Consider the following 19,164-nt stretch of genomic DNA (forward strand, 5'->3'; position numbering starts at 1 on the left):
TTAGAATAACCTGCAAGCACAATTGCCTAGGGGCCACAGAAACGCCACATGTCTACCGAATATTTTTTAAGGAGGGGTAACTTAAGGGTGAAAACAGCTGTAAGCTGAGAAGTCCTCCATTTGGTACTCCCATTTACATTTAAAGCACTCATTTTTGTGACTGTTAAAAAAGTAGTCTGTGGGGCTTCCCTGGTGGTGCAGTGGTTGAGAATCCGCCTGCCAGTGCAGGGGACACGGGTTCGAGCCGTGCTCCGGGAAGATCCCACATGCCGCAGAGCAGCTAAGCCCATGCGCCACAACTACTGAGCCTGCACTCTAGATCCCGCGAGCCACAACTACTGAAGCCCAAGCACCTAGAGCCCGAGCTCCACAACAAGAGAAGCCACTGCAATGAGAAGCCCGCGAACTGCAACGAAGAGTAGACCTTTGTCGCCACAACTAGAGAAAAGCCCGCGCGCAGCAACGAAGACCCAACGCAGCCAAAAATAAAGAAATTAATTAATTAAAAAAAAAGTAGTCTGTGTAAAGCACACTCCGTGTGACTGTGACTTTTCACATGTCATTTACACGTTTCAAGTTTACAGTGGGGTTATCAGTTTTCCATGTCTTTGGATGCTAATGCATCAAAGAAGGTGGCAAATATAAAGAGGATCTATTTTTGACTGTTTCTACAATTTAGATTTTCAAGTGAATCAAGTATTGATATAGTCAATATGCACTTGCATTTCTGAGTTCATTTTAGATACTTTATGTAAAACTAGAAGGGGAGGAATATGAGGCCGAGGACTTAAGGTGAAGATCTTACCCCTCCAACAAAGAAGTTTCCTATGATTTGCAAAACATTAAAAAAAGAAGAAGAAGAAGAAGAAGAAGAATGAAAGAAAAGAAAAGAAAAAGAAATGAAACCGTGTGGGAACTTCCCTAAAACCAGGAGTGGTGGGGAGCCGGGATAGCTCTCGAATTCTCTTCACCGGGATGAGCACTATCAAGACTCTCCGGTTTTTGAGAAAAGCGTTAGATGGAAACAGTTCTTCCACGACGCTGCCCATCAAAGCCGTAAGGTAACCAAGCCCCAAAGTTCCTAGGCCCCCTTCACTTAGCGCAGTGCTGGCTCTCAGTGGGTCATGGCAGGAGCGGACCAGGTAATGATGCCCCTGGGGCAAGAGGGAGGACGCGCAGGTGGGGCTGCGGCTGGCCTTAGGGCCGGTCCCCGCCTCCCCTCCCCTCTCCTCTCCAAGAGCTCCCGATAGGAATGGATCACCTTGGTGAGACTCGGCTTCCTTGTAAACTGTTTCCATCCATTCAGCCCCGACCTCTCCCTTGAGGAGGTCCTTTCCTGGGGCGCTAGAAGCATTTTCCAGGCTCAGGGCCGGACTTCGGCCAAAGCTGAAACAACCGCTCCTTTGCCTAGACTGCTTCCGGGTCTCCCTGGGAGTTGTAGTTCCTCTGCCCACGAAGACTGCAGGTGTGGGGCGCCATCAAACCACCACTCCCAGGAGGCTTTGCGCAGGCGGAACGTGTGTGCTCAGTTACCTATGGCGACGGTAGCAGTCCCTCGTCCTTGCAAACACCGAAGCTCATTTTCAATTACCTTTGCCTTTTCCTGGCGCCCGGTGATGACGCAATGCTCCCTGATTGGCTCTGCATCGGAGGCGGCGGTTCAGGGAGCCGAGAATTCTGAAAGCTGGACACGCGGTAGCGAACGGCGAGGAGCTTAAGGGGTCTCAAGCCCAAAAAAGTTGGGAGGTTTGCAGGTAAGTGCCCCCTTTTCCTGTTGGTGTGGGAGCTGCTACGCGTAAGGGGAGGCTGCTGCGAGAGAGTCGCGTCGCGTCTAGACGCTTCCTGGTTGTGTTGCGGTTGTACTGGCGCTATGTCTCTTTCATTTTTCTGGGTCTCCTGGTGGATCCTGGCTTCTGTAAATCCAGATTCTCCCAAATCGTGTGAGCCTCACCGCATCTCAGAGAGAAAAGTGTCTCCTTTCGACCGGGCTCTGCTTAAAGGTCAAGTTTCCGTGCGCAAGTTTTTTCTAGACTCCCCAGGATGCTTGGGAGGGTTGGACCGATCTCGAATACCTGATGTAAGCGCTTCGCGAGGTCTGGGGCCCCTGGAGATGGCCCATGGAGTGAAGCTAAATCCATCGTTACTGACTGAGCCTAAGTGTTCCCGGGGACAGTGCATGCTGGGATATGTAGGTTCATAAGGCAGGGTAGAGATTTAGACCCAGCTACTTTGTAGTTGTATGACCTTACGCAACTTGTTTAATAACTGTCGGACCCTCGATTTACTCATCTGCAAAATGGGAGCTATAGTACCTAAATCATTAGAGTGTGGTACCCATTAAAAAAATCAATGTATGTAGAGAACTCTGCCAGGAAACGTAAACTGAAATAGACTTGAGATTTGTAAAAAAAATTAGGGAAGCTGTGCCCTCAAGACTACTGCAGCAATCACAAGACCTGTTCTGTAACTTGAGTGTTCATCAGAAGGGTGATGGTAGATTAAATTGTGTTACATCCAAGCTATGCAGTATCATGAAGTAGTTATTTTAAAGGGTAAGTTAAATTCTGTGTCTCTTCTTCAGGAAAAATATCCGTTGTGTATTCCTGGGCGAAAAGCAAATTTCAGAGAAGTGCTTATAGTATAGTATATTTACATTTTTTAAATTAAAAAACACCCTTTCCCATACAAGTATATTTAAATGCTTGTGTGCATATATAGAAAGGTTGTAAAGGTTGGAGGATGGATAGAGGCAGAGAAGGGAGATAAAGGAAGACAAGAACAGTAATAACAGTATAGCAAAATGGAAAATATGACTAACATTATATCTTAACATTACAGTTAATTTGTAAACATTGCATGTGTTTATGGACAAGATGGGACTTCTAATAGACTACCAGCCTATTAGAGTACAGCCTCTAAAGGCAGATTTCTATGATTTAAGTGGCTCTGCCACTTTGTAAATGGTCACTTTTTTAGCCTCAGTTTCCTCATCTGTAAAATGCCCGTAATAATAGCATCTGCCTTAGATTGACATGACAGTACATAATAGTGGAGTTAACGTGAATAACAGGACCTGATACACAGTAAACACCCAATAAATGTTGCTACTGTTGTTGTTATTTCTTTAAATAGGTGAAACTAATTTAACTTTTATTGTGATTACTGGCATATTTGGACTTACTCCTGCCATCTTATTTTGTATTTTCTATTTTTGGTGTGCTTTTTGGTCTCTTTTCCTCTTTTTTTCCCTTAAGTATTAACCAATTCTTCTTGATCCTTCCCTGCCCCTCCCCAGCGGGTTTGGGAATTATCCATTTTCAGTAATCTTTTAATGCTTACTTAAAATTTTTTAACATGCATACTTAAAGTTTAACATTATTCATGATCTCTCTCCTCCTCCCAAATAGTGTAAGAATTTTAGAATAGTACCTCTGAATAGTTTCCTCCTCATCTTCCGTTACTAGTTTCTAGAATTTTAGAGTCCATCATTTCTGTATGTCTTTCTTAATCAGCTCAGTGCACCATATTGTTTAGAAGTCCTTCAGACTTTTTTTGCATGCATATACAGACAGTGTACAGTGTGTGTTTGTGTGTGCATATTTATAAATATATATACGCAATTTTTCTTTTGCAAAAAATCTGTTCACCTAAGCCTGCTCTTTTCCCTCAGTGTATTGTGGTCATCTTTCCATGACAGTCTGTAGAGAATCCATTAAGAAACATTTAAAACTCGCTTTTTTCCTAAGGGGATGGAAGGAGGGGAGAAATATGTGGCAATGGAGGTATTAAGATATGTACAATGCTGCCACAAGTGCAGGGAATCTTGGTTAGCCCCTGTAAAAGCATAGATCTACTTGTCCTTAAAGTGATTAAGAGTTTTTCCATTAACCATTATTTCCAAATGGCTCTTTTAATGGTTTTTTTAAGACTTTACCAGGAAGTAAAAATGTAGATGTTTGTATATTGAGAAGAGACAACCCCAGAAATCTTAGAAGAGACTCACAACAAGTGAAAGGGAAAAGGGTAATGATATGAAGCCAAATAAAAACCAGTTAATATTTTGGAGACGTTAGTTTGTTTCTTGAGAACTTTGCTTGGATTAATAGACTATATCACTCCAAAAGCATGTTTTAAAAATATGTACATGAGGGCTTCCCTGGTGGCGCAGTGGTTGAGAGTCCGCCTGCCAACGCTGAAGGGGACATGGGTTCGTGCCCCGGTCCGGGAGGATCCCACATGCCGCGGAGCGGCTGAGCCCGTGAGCCACGGCTGCTGGGCCTGCGTGTCCAGAGCCTGTGTTCCACAGCGGGAGAGGCCACAACAGTGAGAGGCCCGTGTACCGCAAAAATATATATATATATATGTACATGAATATGTGTATGTGTGTATATATTTACATTACTCCATAATAAAAACTTTTTGTGTTCAAGCCCCTAGAAAAAATGTGCAATTATAAAAACACTAACCACAAATTGATCAGTAATGAGGAAAGGAAAGCTGGGTTCAAAGCTGGACAAAGTTGCATGTTATATTTTAAATGTTGATTTCCAGCTAAAGTACATTCTCTGATGCTTTCCTCAGATTTCTTCATATTTGCATTCATCCTCACAATACACAGAATCACCAGTAACAATTTATCTATTACAATACTTTTCTTTATACACATTTGTCTACTTTTCCTTGCTTATACTTTTTCCTTTGATGCTGTGTCCATTTACTGTGATTAGGGTAGGACTCTTAAGAAACCCCAAACAGCAGAATGTGAGTACACAGCATCAGAGTCCCATACTGTGGAGAGAACCAAGTGGGTATTTCTCTCCAGCTGACCTAGTGGGTTCAGTACACTAAGCTAAGGATTTTCAATTTCATCCTTAAAGTTATGGAGGTTAAACTTTTGTGCATTGTATCACAGGAGGACCCATCTCTGCATCTAAGAGCATGGTGGCTGAGGTCCTCTAGAACTACTATGGACCTGTAATGACAGACCTTGGGTTGAGAATGAAGGAAGCTATTTCTTCAATTGAGGAAAGAGTGGGAAGAGGAGATATGCATATACAGACATTGTATTACTCTCACTTCAAAGATGTAATCAAAAGCTCAGGCCTCTTGGCAGAGACCTGGGTTCTAGACTAAGTCTGATTAATCTTGCTTAGCCTCAGATTTGTTATTGTGGAACGGCAGAGGGGATGGTCCATGAGGAGCTCTCAGTTTGGCGTCTCTGGTAGTAATGGTCAGACTTAACTATTTTCAGCATTTCTGAAGTCTGATGGCAATCATACATTACCTGGGATGTTAAACAGAAGTTTACTAAAGCACTGCGGTTTGTTGTTTTTACCTGGAATTGAGTTAACTTGACATGGAAAAGCACATTATCTCATGCTTGTCAGCAGCTTTGATTGTCAGTCTTTTATGTTATTTATTAATAAACTGGAAAAATGAAAGGAGGGTTTGATGGGGAGAGATAATAATAAAAATTGGTAGCATTCTAGAATCCTAAACTTCATTTTTCAAACATGCTAATTTTATCCTGTGAAGACTCTTCCTACTTTTATATGGATTTAATTTAAAAAATACAACTCGTGTGTACATTTAAACTCTTTACAAAACTTAAGCAGCTCAGATGAGACAGAACTTTTGGAGTAAGGGGAGGAACCAGCAAATTCTTCTCTCTAGGCCTTTCTGAAAACACGCGGGACAATGCAGTTTCTTCCATTCTCAGATGTGTGTGAGGGTAGTAAGCGCTAAGTTGTTGTAGTATTAGTAATCTTGGTCCATTAAATTTTCATTAGTTCTTATTTATGTTTCAAAAACCTATTGTTCCATATTTGTTGATTCTAATAGTCAGAATAATAGGGTTGATTCATTAACTTTGAAGTGAATTTCTTACTTTCGTGCTTCCCCCGCTTCAGTTCTCTAGAACTTACTTAGATTGCAAGATACATTCTTTAACTTTGCTACAAATGGCTTCCAAGCTCTGTTAGTTTAAAAGATTTTTATCACTTGAAACCAGAAGGTTATGTGTATTATTTGATAAATCAATAAGGAGTATGAGGGACTTCCCTGGTGGTCCAGTGGTAAAGAATCCACCTTACAACGCAGGGGACGCGGGTTCGATCCCTAGTCAGGGAACTAAGATCCCTCAAGCCTGCGCACCACAACTACTGAGCTCGCACGCCTCAATGAGAGAGCCTGGGGGATACCCACACGCTCTGAACGCCACGAGCCACAACTAGAGAAAACCCGCACGCCACAACTAGAGAGAAGCCTGCGCGCCGCAAGGAAAGATCCCGCATGCCACAACTAAGACCCGATGCAGCCAAAAGTAAATAAAATAAATAAATCTTTTTTTAAAAAAGGAATATGATTGTATAAACTAATGACTCTTCTTTTGTATTCTCTTGTATTTTCTATATTACATTCTCATTAGCCTGTAATTATATTTATTTTTTGGTATAAACTTTCTTTTATTTTAACAGTTTTAATGTGTAATAGCATGGCTTTAAAAAAATAGCTTTTATATTACCCTTTGTTAAAACATAATAACTTTTTTTTCTTAACACTCTCCATTTCTTTGGGTTCCAGTGAGACATTTTATCTTTGTGATAACTTGAAATAATGAAGGTAGAGTCACAGAAAATTGACCAGCCTTTCCCCAAATACTTATACTATTTTTTATAATTCATGTTTAACATGAAATCACTTATTGAACCATACAGAAAGTAGTTATTCTTATTTCTAAAATTCAAAAGACTGTTAACTATTTTGTTTCAATATAAAAATTTATAACTCCCAAAAAAGTAATATATACATCCCTGAATATTTTTTAACTAATGATAAATAATGCTTATTTATTTGGTAACATCTTAAACAATGGTTGACTTTCAGCGTGTGGTTTAGTATAATGCTTAAGAGGATAGGATCTAAGGTTGGAACCTCTCAGAGAGCTGTATTAATTTATCTATTAATAAAACTGGGCCTAGCCTAACTGGCAAAAATTCCAGAGGGTATGGTATCAATACTTGCTACAGAGACGCTGGTATTTCAAAATGCTGAATATCCAGTGACATTTTGCAAATGATCTGCCATGCCTGGTCACTGAGTTTTACAGGGCATTTAAAGAAGTGGGGCCCATGGGCTTCCCTGGTGGTGCAGTGGTTAGGAGTCCGCCTGCCGATGCAGGGGACGCGGGTTCGTGCCCCGGTCCGGGAGGATCCGACATGCCGCGGAGCGGCTGGGCCCGTAAGCCGTGGCCGCTGGGCCTGCGCGTCCGGAGCCTGTGCTCCGCAGCGGGAGAGGCCGCAGCAGTGAGAGGCCCGCGTGCCGCAAAAAAAAAAGTGGGGCCCAGGATTTGCTTCACTGAATAATAAATTAACACAGTCCAGCAAAGTAATTGACCATGTTTTCTGATTTTTTTTCCCTGTGTATCTGTGGAATTTAGAAAGTATATCTTTTTTGTTAATCAAATATTTTTCCTTCCCAATTATAAGAATAATGAAACGTTGCTTACGAATTGCATGGATGCCCACACAGTTTCTCACCTCTGTTTGGACACCGTGTAAGAACAAAGTTGGAGAATAATCCCACCTCTCTGACATAACCTCTGTTTATCTTTTGATGTATGTTCTTCCATATATTTTAATAAACAGCAGAATGCTGTTTTGGAATCTGTTTTCTTCATTTAATTACATATTAGGAAAAATTGCTATGTTGTCTAGTATTCTCTCAAATTAGAGAAAGGAAAAAAATAGATCAAATCAGTAATCAGTATTTCCTAAGCAGTATGACATTTCTCTATACACATTTTCATGGCTGAGAGCAATCCATGGCTTCACAGTGCTCTTTCCATGATTAGTCTTTACTTCTGTCCTGTTTGTTTGGTTTCCATCAGCTCAGACAAAATTTCTATGACTGAATTTAAATGTGGTTGATGTCATCATATTGTGCTGGGACTTTGGGGAAGGTGTCTTATTCTCTCTGTGTCTTTTCCCATTCCCCTATTCCTGATATCTAAAAAAATCCTAGACTGGAAGTAATAACAAACATGCTATCTTTTTTTTCTGTAGTTTGCTTGGAAAAATGTTTAGCTTTTAGATATCATGGAACTCCTTCTGAATGTAATGTACTTTTCTTATCAGGACCTAGAGGAACCCCTTAGGATGAAGCTAAGTCTTACCAAGGTGGTTAATGGCTGTCGCCTAGGAAAAATAAAAAACCTAGGCAAAACAGGGGACTGCACCATGGACATTCCAGGCTGCCTTCTGTACACCAAGACTGGCTCTGCCCCACACCTGACCCATCACACACTGCATAAAATCCACGGGGTTCCTGCCATGGCTCAGCTTACACTGTCATCACTGTAAGTATGAGACCTGGTCATTCACATGTCAACCCTGGCAGCAGCTTGGTTACCTTAATAAGGTGTGGTAAAGAGAAAGACTTTTTTGCTTACGTGCAAAATCTGTAGGTTTTTTAGAATGAAATCAGAAGAGAGATATCAAATATTGTACATCATCTGGCCCTAATCTGGAATCATGGGCCAGACCTATGTGATAGAGCTGCTTCACTTTTCCATACCGCCCTCATTGCCACTGCTCCCAGGGGTGACAGGGCCTGGAATGCTCTATGAGGGCTAAACTTGGAACCTAGGGGCTGTCTTCACGCACCAGCCTCAAAGTTTTCTCTGTCTCTGCACATGTTCTACTCTAGGGAAACAACTAAGGAGTGAGATCATTTTGTGTAATGTACATACTGACCTCATCCCTAATTGAAGAATCTGCTATAAGATCAAATAACTCTGTAAGACTGTGTTAATAACAGTGATTTTAAAGGGACAAGGGAAAGAAGAAAATCTAGATATTCTGAGGCCATTGCTCTTTGCCAATTTCTCCTCTCACAGAACCACTTGCAAATTGAAGAGCTTTGCTCTGGCTAGTGAACCCAACCTAATGAGTGGGGACTCTTGAATAATGGTGTACTTGGTTTTTTGAGATACATTTACTGTCACGTAGCTTGTTTGGGTGGGAAGAGGGCTTCAGTTGTTGCATAGAGTATCTAGAATGATTCATTATTATGTTACATAGTTTTCTGTTTTGCTTACAGGGCAGAACATCACGAAGTCTTGGCAGAATATAAGGAAGGAGTTGGAAAGTTTATAGGTAAAAATTAATCAGGTTATTTGTGTGTGCCTTGTGGTGTATTAATTTGGAGGTTGGAGATGCTGTTTTTTCTTTGATCCTTCATTCATACATTTATTTATTCATTAATTTAATAAGCATTTAATGAGTATCTAAGAACCAGGAACGCCTTTGAACTGGGGATTCAAAGATGAGTGGGAAACAACTGCTGCCCTCATGAAACTCAGAGCCTAGTTGGGATAAAGATAAACAGGTAATTCTAGTAGAGTGTGGTGACTACATTTGCAGGATCAGGTGTAGATACATGTATCATGAGAGCCCAGAGGAAGGAACACATAACCTGCTGTTGGGTCCATGTGGAAGGAGGTCAGAATAAAGGAAGTATTCTTGACAAAGAAGATGACGGGGCACCTTAGCTGGGTCAAGGAAGAGTAGGAGTTAGCCAGGTCAGGAGGTGGGTGCAGTGGTGGTGGTAGACAGGTGTGAGCAGACACTCCAGGCAAAGAGCAAAGACCTAGAGGTGAAGGACTGCATGGGACACACCTAAGATCCAAAGCAGGCTTGTCATGTTTGTGCCTAAAACATAAGGCAGAGGATGAAGAGTCTATATTCAGCTATATTCTGATATGTTAATATTATCTTCTGTTCCAGAAATAGGATTTTGAATGCTGATCTATGTGTCCATTTATTTATAGGAAAAGCTTAGCAGGGACAGCCAGAGAACCAATTCTTCTCTAGACCATTTTCTCTTGAAGCTTTTTCACAATATCTAGGACTCACTTAAATGAATGAAAATCCTGCTTCCATTGGTTGTTCAGTCCTCTGCTTCTGAGGGAAACTGCATGACAACTTGGTTGTCACAAGGGCCTGTGTTTCAGGAGAGGAATTTATATAATATCGTTTTCCTTGATCTGAGACCCATTTTAATAACCAGCTTTAAAGTATACAAGCGTATAATTAAGTGAAAATAGCTAATATAAGCTTTGTAGAGATAATTGTAATAATTGAAATTGTAGACAATAAGGTGGAGAACTGCAGAGATTTTTGTTTGCTTTATATTTTTGGTCTTTTTTCAGCAAAATTCTATTTTTTTTTCTTATGAAAATGCAGCATATGAAATTTAAGTACATATGGCTTAGTAAACTTTTTTTGGATTTTTTTTTTAAACAACTATCTTTTTGATTAAAGAACCTAAGAAACTGGCATCTTGAGTAAATGAAACTTACTGAAAATGAGATCCATTTGCAATGTCCTACAGCTTTTCTATAATTCTGCCCCTAGGGACCCATGGTGTGGGCTGGATTTATTATTAATAAGATTACCTATTGACTGTATAATTTCATCTTGCCAGTAGCTAGTTCCGCTTGGATAGTGCCTAGAATGACCATACTTGATATTAAATTCTTCAAAGCAAATCAAGCAGGGTCAACATATCATTAAACACTTTCATTGTATCATACTTCAGGTTATACCTTTCCTTTGTAGCAACTCGCTATGTCTTCAGACATGAACCTTTACATTTAATTCTTCTTTTAGATTAGTAGGTTTCAAAGTAATCTTTTCATTCATGTTGACAGGCCTCCTACAATTCTAAGATAAAGTATGAGCAATTTATTGTGCTTTAGACTTGCTTTATCCAGCGGTACACATTATGAAGCTGCTCTCTGTTACAACACAGTGTAATTGTTGATGTAAGTCCTCTCAAGGGTTCTTTTTTTATGTTTATACAGGCATGCCAGAATCACTCTTGTACTGCTCCCTGCATGATCCAGTCAGCCCTTGCCCAGCTGGTTATGTAACAAATAAGGTATGTTCTCAGAAGGTCCTCCAAGGCTGAAGACTTTTCTCAGGAAGTCAGCCTATGGGATCTCTCAGCTGCAAGGATCCCACTGCTTGGGATGCTGAACCATTCCAGACCCCTTTATGCCTTCTCTTTATTTCTACGACTATAGTGGGATGGTGTGGTTCATAGGAGTTAGAGTGGGGCAGCCCAAGGATAAGGTTAAGATAAGGACTGTATCCTCAGCTTTTTCATTGTTGCCCAAAATTTGGGAGTAGAGAAAGGTCAAGTACATGCCAAAAAAAGAAATTGCTATGATGGTAGAAAACAATAGTCTTTTGATACCATGCTTTATTTGAAGTTTTAACAACCTCAGGAATAGTGGGGAAAGTTGCTGACGAGTATTATCACATGTATAACTATATATAGTAGAATCTTAGTATAATACTGCTTTTTAGAACAGAATTTGAAAAAGCTGGAGATTTTAGCTGGTGAAAAACAGTATTCAAAGGACTTCCTTAAAAGTTTTAACCTGAGATATGGCCGCATTGCATTGTCCCTGAGGACAGCATTCTAGCAAAGCTTTAGTATATATTGCCACTTTACAAACAGTTACTTTTCTTGCACCCACTTTATTGATATCAACAATATCTATTAATCTTACCTAAGGTAACTATTTTAAATTTGTCTTCTGTTTTACACTTCTTTTTATTTTGTAATTTGAATTCAAAAGAAAATATTTTGACCTCGGTTGTCTATTCCATTTATAAGGGAGAAAGGATTCATTTAAACAGTGTTCTTGTGCCAGAACAAAAAGATTATATGTGGCCTCGCATTTATGTCCATCTCTTCTAAGAAGAGAGATGCTGTAGGGAAAGGAGTAACCAAAGGTACATATAGAGATTCTTGTGTACTATGGGATTTATGCCTTTGCACATATTTCTGTATCTAATTCAATCTAGTAAACACTTACTAAACATTAATAATGTATGAGGCCCCAGACTGTGCGCTTGGGGCACAACCATGAATTTGGATACTCTAGTCAGACATATATACGATGGTGTGATAAGGGCTATCTTTTCTTTTTCTTTCTTTTTTCCTTTGTTTGTTTATTTATGGCTGTGTTGGGTCTTCGTTGCTGCTCATGGGCTTTCTCTAGTTGCAGCGAGTGCGGGCTACTCTTCGTTGTGGTGCATGGGCTTCTCATTGCAGTGGCTTCTCTTGTTGCAGAGCACGGGCTCTAGGCATGCAGGCTTCAGTAGTTGTGGCGCATGGGCTCAGTAGTTGTGGCTTGCGGACTGTAGAGCGCAGGCTCAGTAGTTGTGGTGCACGGGCTTAGTTGTTCCACGGCATGTGGGATCTTCCCGGACCAAGCATCAAACCCGTGTCGCCTGCATTGGCAGGTGGATTCTTAACCACTACGCCACCAGGGAAGCCCCAGGGCTATCTTTTCTGTGAAAGAAATAAATACAAATTGCTGAAAGAGCTTATAAGAGCGAGCAATTGATTATGCCTAGTAACGTTTGAGGAACACAATAGAGTAGATGGTATTTGAACTCTTATGTCTTGAATAGTATTTTACCAGGCAGAGAAGTAGGGGAAGACCATTTCAGTCAAAAGGAACAATGTGATCAAAGACAGAAGAATTAAAGTCTGTGGTGTATGCAGGAACAGCAGGGGGTGGCGGAAAATGGAAGGCTCGGCTTCTGGAAAAGTAATTATAGAATTCTGAGTGCTAACTCAGAAGTTGGCTTGTGTGGCCGTTGAAAGACTTTATTGGAGTCCCTCTGAGCTATCAGGTCCTTAGAGAATTTGGAATATAGTATAGGAAACCTCTTTACCCACCGTGTCTAGGATATTGAATTGCCACCATCTCTCCATCTGTAAAGAAGAGTTGAGTTCAGGATTGCTTTGATCATTTTATTATTTTCTTTTTCTTTTCATGTTACTCTTCCGAATCCCTCATCGTCTTGTCCTGTGGCAGTCAGTGTCTGTGTGGGGTGTTGGAGGACGAGTGGAAATGACTGCCTCCAAGTTCATGGCAATTCAGCAGGCCCTTCAGCCAGACTGGTTCCAGTGCCTTTCAGATGGAGAGGCAACTTGTGATGAAGCCACTTCCATAAAGAGAGCCAGAAAGTCTGTTGACCGATCGCTTCTATTCCTGGATAATTGTCTGAAGCTACAGGAAGAGTCAGAGGTAAAGCCGTGCCACTCACCACTCCTTTCTCTTAGAAACTCTCGCTCATTTACGTTCCAAGATACCACCCTTTCTTCTCCTTCTGCTTCTCTGCTCCTCATTTCTTGGTCTCTTACTCTCACCTGATTTTTTTTCCTGATTGTTTTATTGCTCTTTAGGATTCTGTCTTAGGCTCTCTTTTCACCCCTCACTATTTGTTCTCCCTGGGCAGCTCCCCTCAGTTTAAATTGCTGAAAATTCTAAACTTGTGTATGTAATGGAGATCACTCTACTTAGCTTCAGAATTACATAACCACAGGCCTTTGCTAGGTTCTGTCACTAGAGTATTCCTCACATGCACCTCAAACTCAGATAACCAAACTCAGCGTCTCCCCTCCTCTCACCTGCTCTTCCTTCAGCTCTCCCTCAATACTCTGTCTCCCTTTGTGGCAGCCCCCAGCTCCTCATCCCAGAGATTTGAGTCTTTCAAGACCCCTTTTAATATCCAAGTAATATTCAGTTTTTCACTCCACCTTGGTTCCAGTTCCCTAAATAAGTCTGGAATGTGCCCCTCCCCACCCTTCTTGTCTCCTTAAGGCACAGTAACCTCATCATCTCATGAGCTGGGGAAGATGAAGCTGTAGCAGTGAATAAAGGATCTTGATAGCAGAGTTAATAAAGCTGGAAAAGGAAGGGTTCATTAGGAGAGAGCAGAGGAGGTGGGAGAACAGGAGATATGATCAGAGGAGAAGCTTTCAGTGTCTGATCATTTATGTAGAGTAATCCTGAGCAACAAGTGGGCCCCACTACAGCAAAAGCGCACAGGGTTTCAAAAACATCATTACTTTGAGTTTACCAATAAAAAATATAATTTGGCTAATCAAGTTAATATACATGAAATAATTAGAGGAAGCTTACTTGTCGTTCTTGATAGAACTCTCAGTATGGGCAATAAGGGTCCAGCGTGGGGCCATGGCTGTGGGGCTGCATCGTTAGCTCTGCCAACAGTTGTTTGCTAGCAATTGTTTTGAGCCAGTAATTATCCTCGTAGGATAAGTAATGTTTGGATGAGGAGAAAGGGAGGACAGGGCGTGTGACGGAGCATGATTATTAGATGAGCCTCAAATCCCTCATCTGTGTTAAGTCAGCCTGACCAGTTCACGTTGTTTCTGTGCGTTGGTCAAATGCAGGGGTCCCTCTCTGTACCCCTTATGCTCACGCTATTGTCTTGACATGATTATTGATAATGCCCCCTTTTACTTTTAAATGTGTCCCGTTTTAGACAATAAATTATATGGTTGTAGTTCTTACACCGTGAAAATGAATTTCCCAGATGGGGCTGTACCGGTCATGGAAAGGGGCAGGCCGTATAACGGTCTCCTTTGTATGGTGGCATACATCTTTTCCTCTTCCTGTGATTTCTTCCCCTCTGATTCACTGACTCCTCTTCCTCCGAATGCCCTTAAATATTGAAGCCCCCCAAGGTTCTGTTGTTGGCTTTCTTTCCTTCTCCATGCATTCCCTAGGCCAGGGATGGCAAATGAGTTCCATCTCAAGGTGCTTGGAGCTGCTCCCAGGTGCAACGGGGTGAGGGCGGCCCGCTGGCTGGCTCTGTCTGCCATGGCAGCAGGCGTGGGGAGTGGCAGCACTGTGTCAAGCACCTACCGTTCTCTCTAGGCTGGGCAGTCACTCTTTATATACATATCCCTGACTTTCGGTCCGTATGTTCAGTGGCTGATACCTCAAACCCAGAATGCATGAAAGAGAATAATCATCTTGCCTCACCCTCCACTGTTTCCTTAGGATTCCCTGTCTTTGCTCCTCTCGTCATCTCCCTGGACTTCTGAAATTGGAGCCAGGAGTCCTCCTAGATTTTTGTCTTCATCCTCTCCCCAGGCAACTAATCGGTCAGGTTGAGTTGATTGTACCTCCTGATGAGGTTTCACATCCTCTTTCTCCTCTTCACCCCCACCCCCCACCCCGCCACTGCCTTGGTCCAGATCTTCTTCGTCTTTCCCTGGATGATTAAAGTCGTCTCCTACCCCATCCTATCCTCCCCTCATTCATTCTCCGCGCAGCAGATGAAGTGTTCTTTCTGGAGGAGTAGACTGATTGTATTCCTCCTACTTAAACCAAAAAGCAAAATTCCCTCTTTATAGCCTTCCAGGCTCCCTCCCCATCCCTCTCTTCTACCAGAGAGCCACTGTTGATTGGTGTTTTTCCTTGCAAACCTTATTTTTTTACAGTTCCATACACATAACTATTACATATGTGCATGCCTATATGTGGTTTTTATTACATGAATATGATCATCTATTCAAAAATTTGCTTGTTTTTGTTTAACAATATCTTGAAACTCTTTTCCTGTCAATGTATATGTTAATATATATTCTGCTTTCTTTTTAAAACAGCTGTATAGGAAGCCTACTATGAACATATTATATTGATACTTTACTTAAGCCTTTACTCTATTTTTTTTTTTTTTTTTTTTTTTTGTGGTACGCGGGCCTCTCACTGTTGTGGCCTCTCCCGTTGGGGAGCACAGGCTCTGGACGCGCAGGCTCAGCGGCCATGGCTCACGGGCCCAGCCACTCCGCAGCATGTGGGATCTTCCCCGACCGGGGCACGAACCCGTGTCCCCTGCATCGGCAGGCGGACTCTCAACCACTGCGCCACCAGGGAAGCCCAAGCCTTTATTCTACTGATGGATGTTTAGCATGTTTCCAGTTTTTCATTATTCTAAACATCTTTCACAAATAAACCTTGGTGCATATGAATGAATATATTTGTAGGAGATATTCTTAGAAGTGGAATTTTAGGATATATAAAGATAAAAGCATTGACGTTTTGGTAAGTGTTATCTACTTGCCCTTCCAAGAGGCTGAACTAATTTTTATTCTCTCTAGTTATCAGGGTATGTAAGTGCCATTTCTCTAACACTTTTACCTCTGCTATGTTGCTCTCTGTCTTTTAACTTTTTTGTCGGTGTGATGGGCAAAAATGGTATCGAATTATTTCCAGTTTTCATTTCCTTACTTGTGAGGTTTAGTAAGCTCTCCAGATATGTACGGGGCATTCACATTTGTTTTTCCGAAGTTCATAGTCACATATTTGCCTAGATTTCTATGGGGTTGTCATTTCCTTAGAGGATTTGTCGGAGCTTTACCTATGGTGTAGACATTTATGTGTTCCTCCAAAGAATAAGTTCCCCTTTGTCTTTGTTGATAGTATATTTCACTAGGGAATTTTTATTGTTTTTGTACTCAAATATGTCTGCCCTTTCCTGTAAGCTTTAGCTTGCTTTGAAAGGCCTTCCTTATCTCAAGACTATAAAAATATTCAACCTATTCTTCTAATACTTGTATAACTGTATTTTTTATGTTTAGATCTTAGGGCCGTCTGGAATTTATTTATTTTTTTGCGGTATGCGGGCCTCTCACTGTTGTGGCCTCTCCCGTTGCGGAGCACAGGCTCTGGACATGCAGGCTCAGCGGCCATGGCTCACGGGCCCAGCCGCCCCGCGGCATGTGGGATCTTCCCAGACCGGGTCACGAACCCGTGTCCCCTGCATCGGCAGGTGAACTCTCAACCACTGCGCCACCAGGGAAGCCCTGGAATTTATTTTTGAGGATGGTGTACAGTAGTAATTTTTGTTTTATCTTTTTCCAAATGGACAGTCAGTTGTTCCATCCAAACAGTTTTGCAGTTCCTAAAGTTACTACTAAGAGATTTAGAAGTAACCTAAGGTAGACCAAGATAGCCATTTATAGAAATTAAAACTGTTGCTTTTGTTCTTTTCCTCTTATACCTGCTTGGTGTGTGCTTAATTTAATCTACGCTAAAGCCTGATTAACTATGTTGATTGCCTCAGCTTCTCTTCGGTCTTTTCTTCCCTTTTTGAGTGGCTTTCAAATTGTGTTCTTTGGAGCCCTAAGGGTTCTTAGGAAGGCGGTAAGGCTCATTTAAACAAAGGTCTCCACTACTGGAAACAGTTAAAAGCGTTCAATCCTTTCTTACCTTAGGTCCTCCAGAAAAGTATGATCATTGGAGTGATTGAAGGTGGAGATGTGATGGAGGAGAGGCTGAGGTCAGCACGAGAGACAGCCAAGCGGCCTGTAGGTGGCTTCCTTCTGGATGGCTTTCAAGGGACTCCAACAACCCTGGAGACTAGACTGCACTTGCTGTCATCAGTCACTGCGGAGCTACCGGAGCACAAACCGAGGCTAGTGTTCAGTTAGGGTGCAGGTCGAGCCTGGTGGGCTGCAGAGCAGGGGTGCTGCCGAATGTGTGGTATGCAGTCTGTACGTGGGTGTGTCTTTTGATGTTTTGATTACGTTCTTTCTGGGCTGAGTCTGCTGAGGCAGACTGTGGAGGAAGTTTCCATCAAGGCTGTCTTGGCTTTGATTTCAGAATGTAGACCAGAGGACACTGCCATGTGAATTAATTTGATCCTCATTATAAGTGAGGGCAAGTGTTATACTGGTTCCCGTCATCCTTGTGCCAATTGTAAATATTGTTCTTTATTCACTATAACCTGGTGCCTGGGGACAGATAGAAAGTCATGTGGAACTCTGGCCTTAAGCAAGTAAAGTTGAGGACAGACCTGGGATGCCTAGTGGAATGAAGATGGGTTCTGTCAATAAGGTCCTTTAAGAAGTTCTTAGATTTGAGGCAGGTAGTGAGTGGTATTATTTTTTGAAATCAAGGGCACTGGCAACCCTAGTGGGGTTGGTTCTTTCCATCAGTCACAGGATTCATTATGTGCTGGAGAGAAGAGTGATCTGCAAGATTCAGAGCTCAAAATCCCCAAGTTTCTGAGTATAGCCAATGTCTTATTAGACTATTCAAATTTTTTCTTTTTTAAAAACTGTAGTCTTTTATCCCAGTTGATATGAATATTCATGCTTTTTTCCTACAGATACATTAAGAGGTTTGATTATGGGGTGCTGCTTTACACCCCTTGGGCTGCTGGATATGTGTATGTAATTTTACTACTTTTTAAAAAATCCAGGTATAGCTTGCAGTTAAGTATATGAATCTTATGTATACCCTGATGAATTTTTATTCGTATATATGCTTATGTAAACACCAGCCAGAGCAAGATATTGCCATCACCCCAGCCAGCATTCCCCCCTCCCCCCGCCCCGCCCGCCCCAGTTTTATCCTAGCTCTGTGTGTTCATTGCTTTCCCTCCTGTGCTTATTTCATTCTGGTGCAGATGATAATTCAGCACTAGTATTTCTAGTCATTTTCTGGACTCCTTTTGAGTTAAGTGCTCACAGATGTCTGTTACTGGATTTGAAAGCTGGGATTGTTTTTCTTTCTATAAGTGTGTAGAAATGCCAGCTTCAGTTGGAGAGGAGTTCTAAAACATGACATTACTTGAAGGAAACTGTAGTCAGAAAAACCAGCATATATTTAAGGGTTCTAGTTGTTTAATATTACATAAGCCTTTTTTTGGACTTCTTTTAGAAATCAGGGAGTCTATAAGCTTTTCTCTGCCAGTGTGTAAAAGGGACCTATGAGTAGAAAAACAAACATAAAAAATAGCAGCCAGCCAGCCAGCCCTAGTCTAGTGCATTTCCCATCTCGTTTTAGTGGCAAAACCTGGTTGAATGTTAGTAACACTCTCAGAATTCATTACCCATTGCCTCTGGAAATACCATCTCATTCTACCATGCAGACATTTTATTAATGGAGAAGATATAAAGAAGCATAAAGAAAACTGACTAGATCCTTAGAGCCTGTGGGCAGAGTTGAAATTCCGAGAGCAAGAATTGCTTCGTAAATGAACCTATGAAGAATACAGTAGATAAAAATGTCTTTCTTGAAGCAATTATGAAAAAGAATTATAAGCAAAATACAGTTAAAACATGGAAGAGTATTTGAAGGGGAAATAAAGCACACAGCTTTGCACTAAAAAAATCTTATGTAGTGGATAGGAAGACTACAAAGTTCAGTCTGAGACTACGGAGGTTATTTCAGAAGGGATGAGAAGGGAAGGAAAACTAACCTTTGTTAAGCTTCTCTTTGGGGCAGAAACTACACTTTGTGCTTTTGCGAATATCTCATTA

At 41.5% G+C, this 19,164-nt stretch overlaps 2 protein-coding genes across 4 annotated transcripts in view; one reads left to right on the plus strand and one right to left on the minus strand.

Moving 5' to 3' along the window:
* The window catches only part of CCDC191 (coiled-coil domain containing 191), a 102,821-nt gene extending 101,447 nt beyond the window's left edge, over positions 1–1,374 (minus strand). The window contains exon 1 of the mRNA XM_060010659.1: positions 1,262–1,374. Coding sequence (XP_059866642.1) covers positions 1,262–1,354 — 93 coding nt within the window. The 5' untranslated portion in view covers positions 1,355–1,374. The remainder of the gene's footprint in view (positions 1–1,261) is intronic.
* A 168-nt stretch (positions 1,375–1,542) lies between these two features.
* QTRT2 (queuine tRNA-ribosyltransferase accessory subunit 2) overlaps positions 1,543–19,164 on the plus strand; it is a 40,019-nt gene continuing 22,397 nt past the window's right edge. For 2 of the 3 annotated variants that reach the window (XM_060010662.1, XM_060010660.1), the window contains exons 1-7: positions 1,543–1,754; positions 6,100–6,322; positions 8,136–8,356; positions 9,100–9,155; positions 10,865–10,941; positions 12,899–13,111; positions 17,113–17,312. In XM_060010662.1, coding sequence (XP_059866645.1) covers positions 6,311–6,322; positions 8,136–8,356; positions 9,100–9,155; positions 10,865–10,941; positions 12,899–13,111; positions 17,113–17,312 — 779 coding nt within the window. In that variant the 5' untranslated portion in view covers positions 1,543–1,754; positions 6,100–6,310. The remainder of the gene's footprint in view (positions 1,755–6,099; positions 6,323–8,135; positions 8,357–9,099; positions 9,156–10,864; positions 10,942–12,898; positions 13,112–17,112; positions 17,313–19,164) is intronic. The other variant, XM_060010661.1, reaches the window with a different exon arrangement.

The sequence above is a fragment of the Delphinus delphis genome, chromosome 4, assembly GCF_949987515.2.
Source record: "Delphinus delphis chromosome 4, mDelDel1.2, whole genome shotgun sequence".
NCBI classification, from domain to species: Eukaryota; Metazoa; Chordata; class Mammalia; order Artiodactyla; family Delphinidae; genus Delphinus; species Delphinus delphis.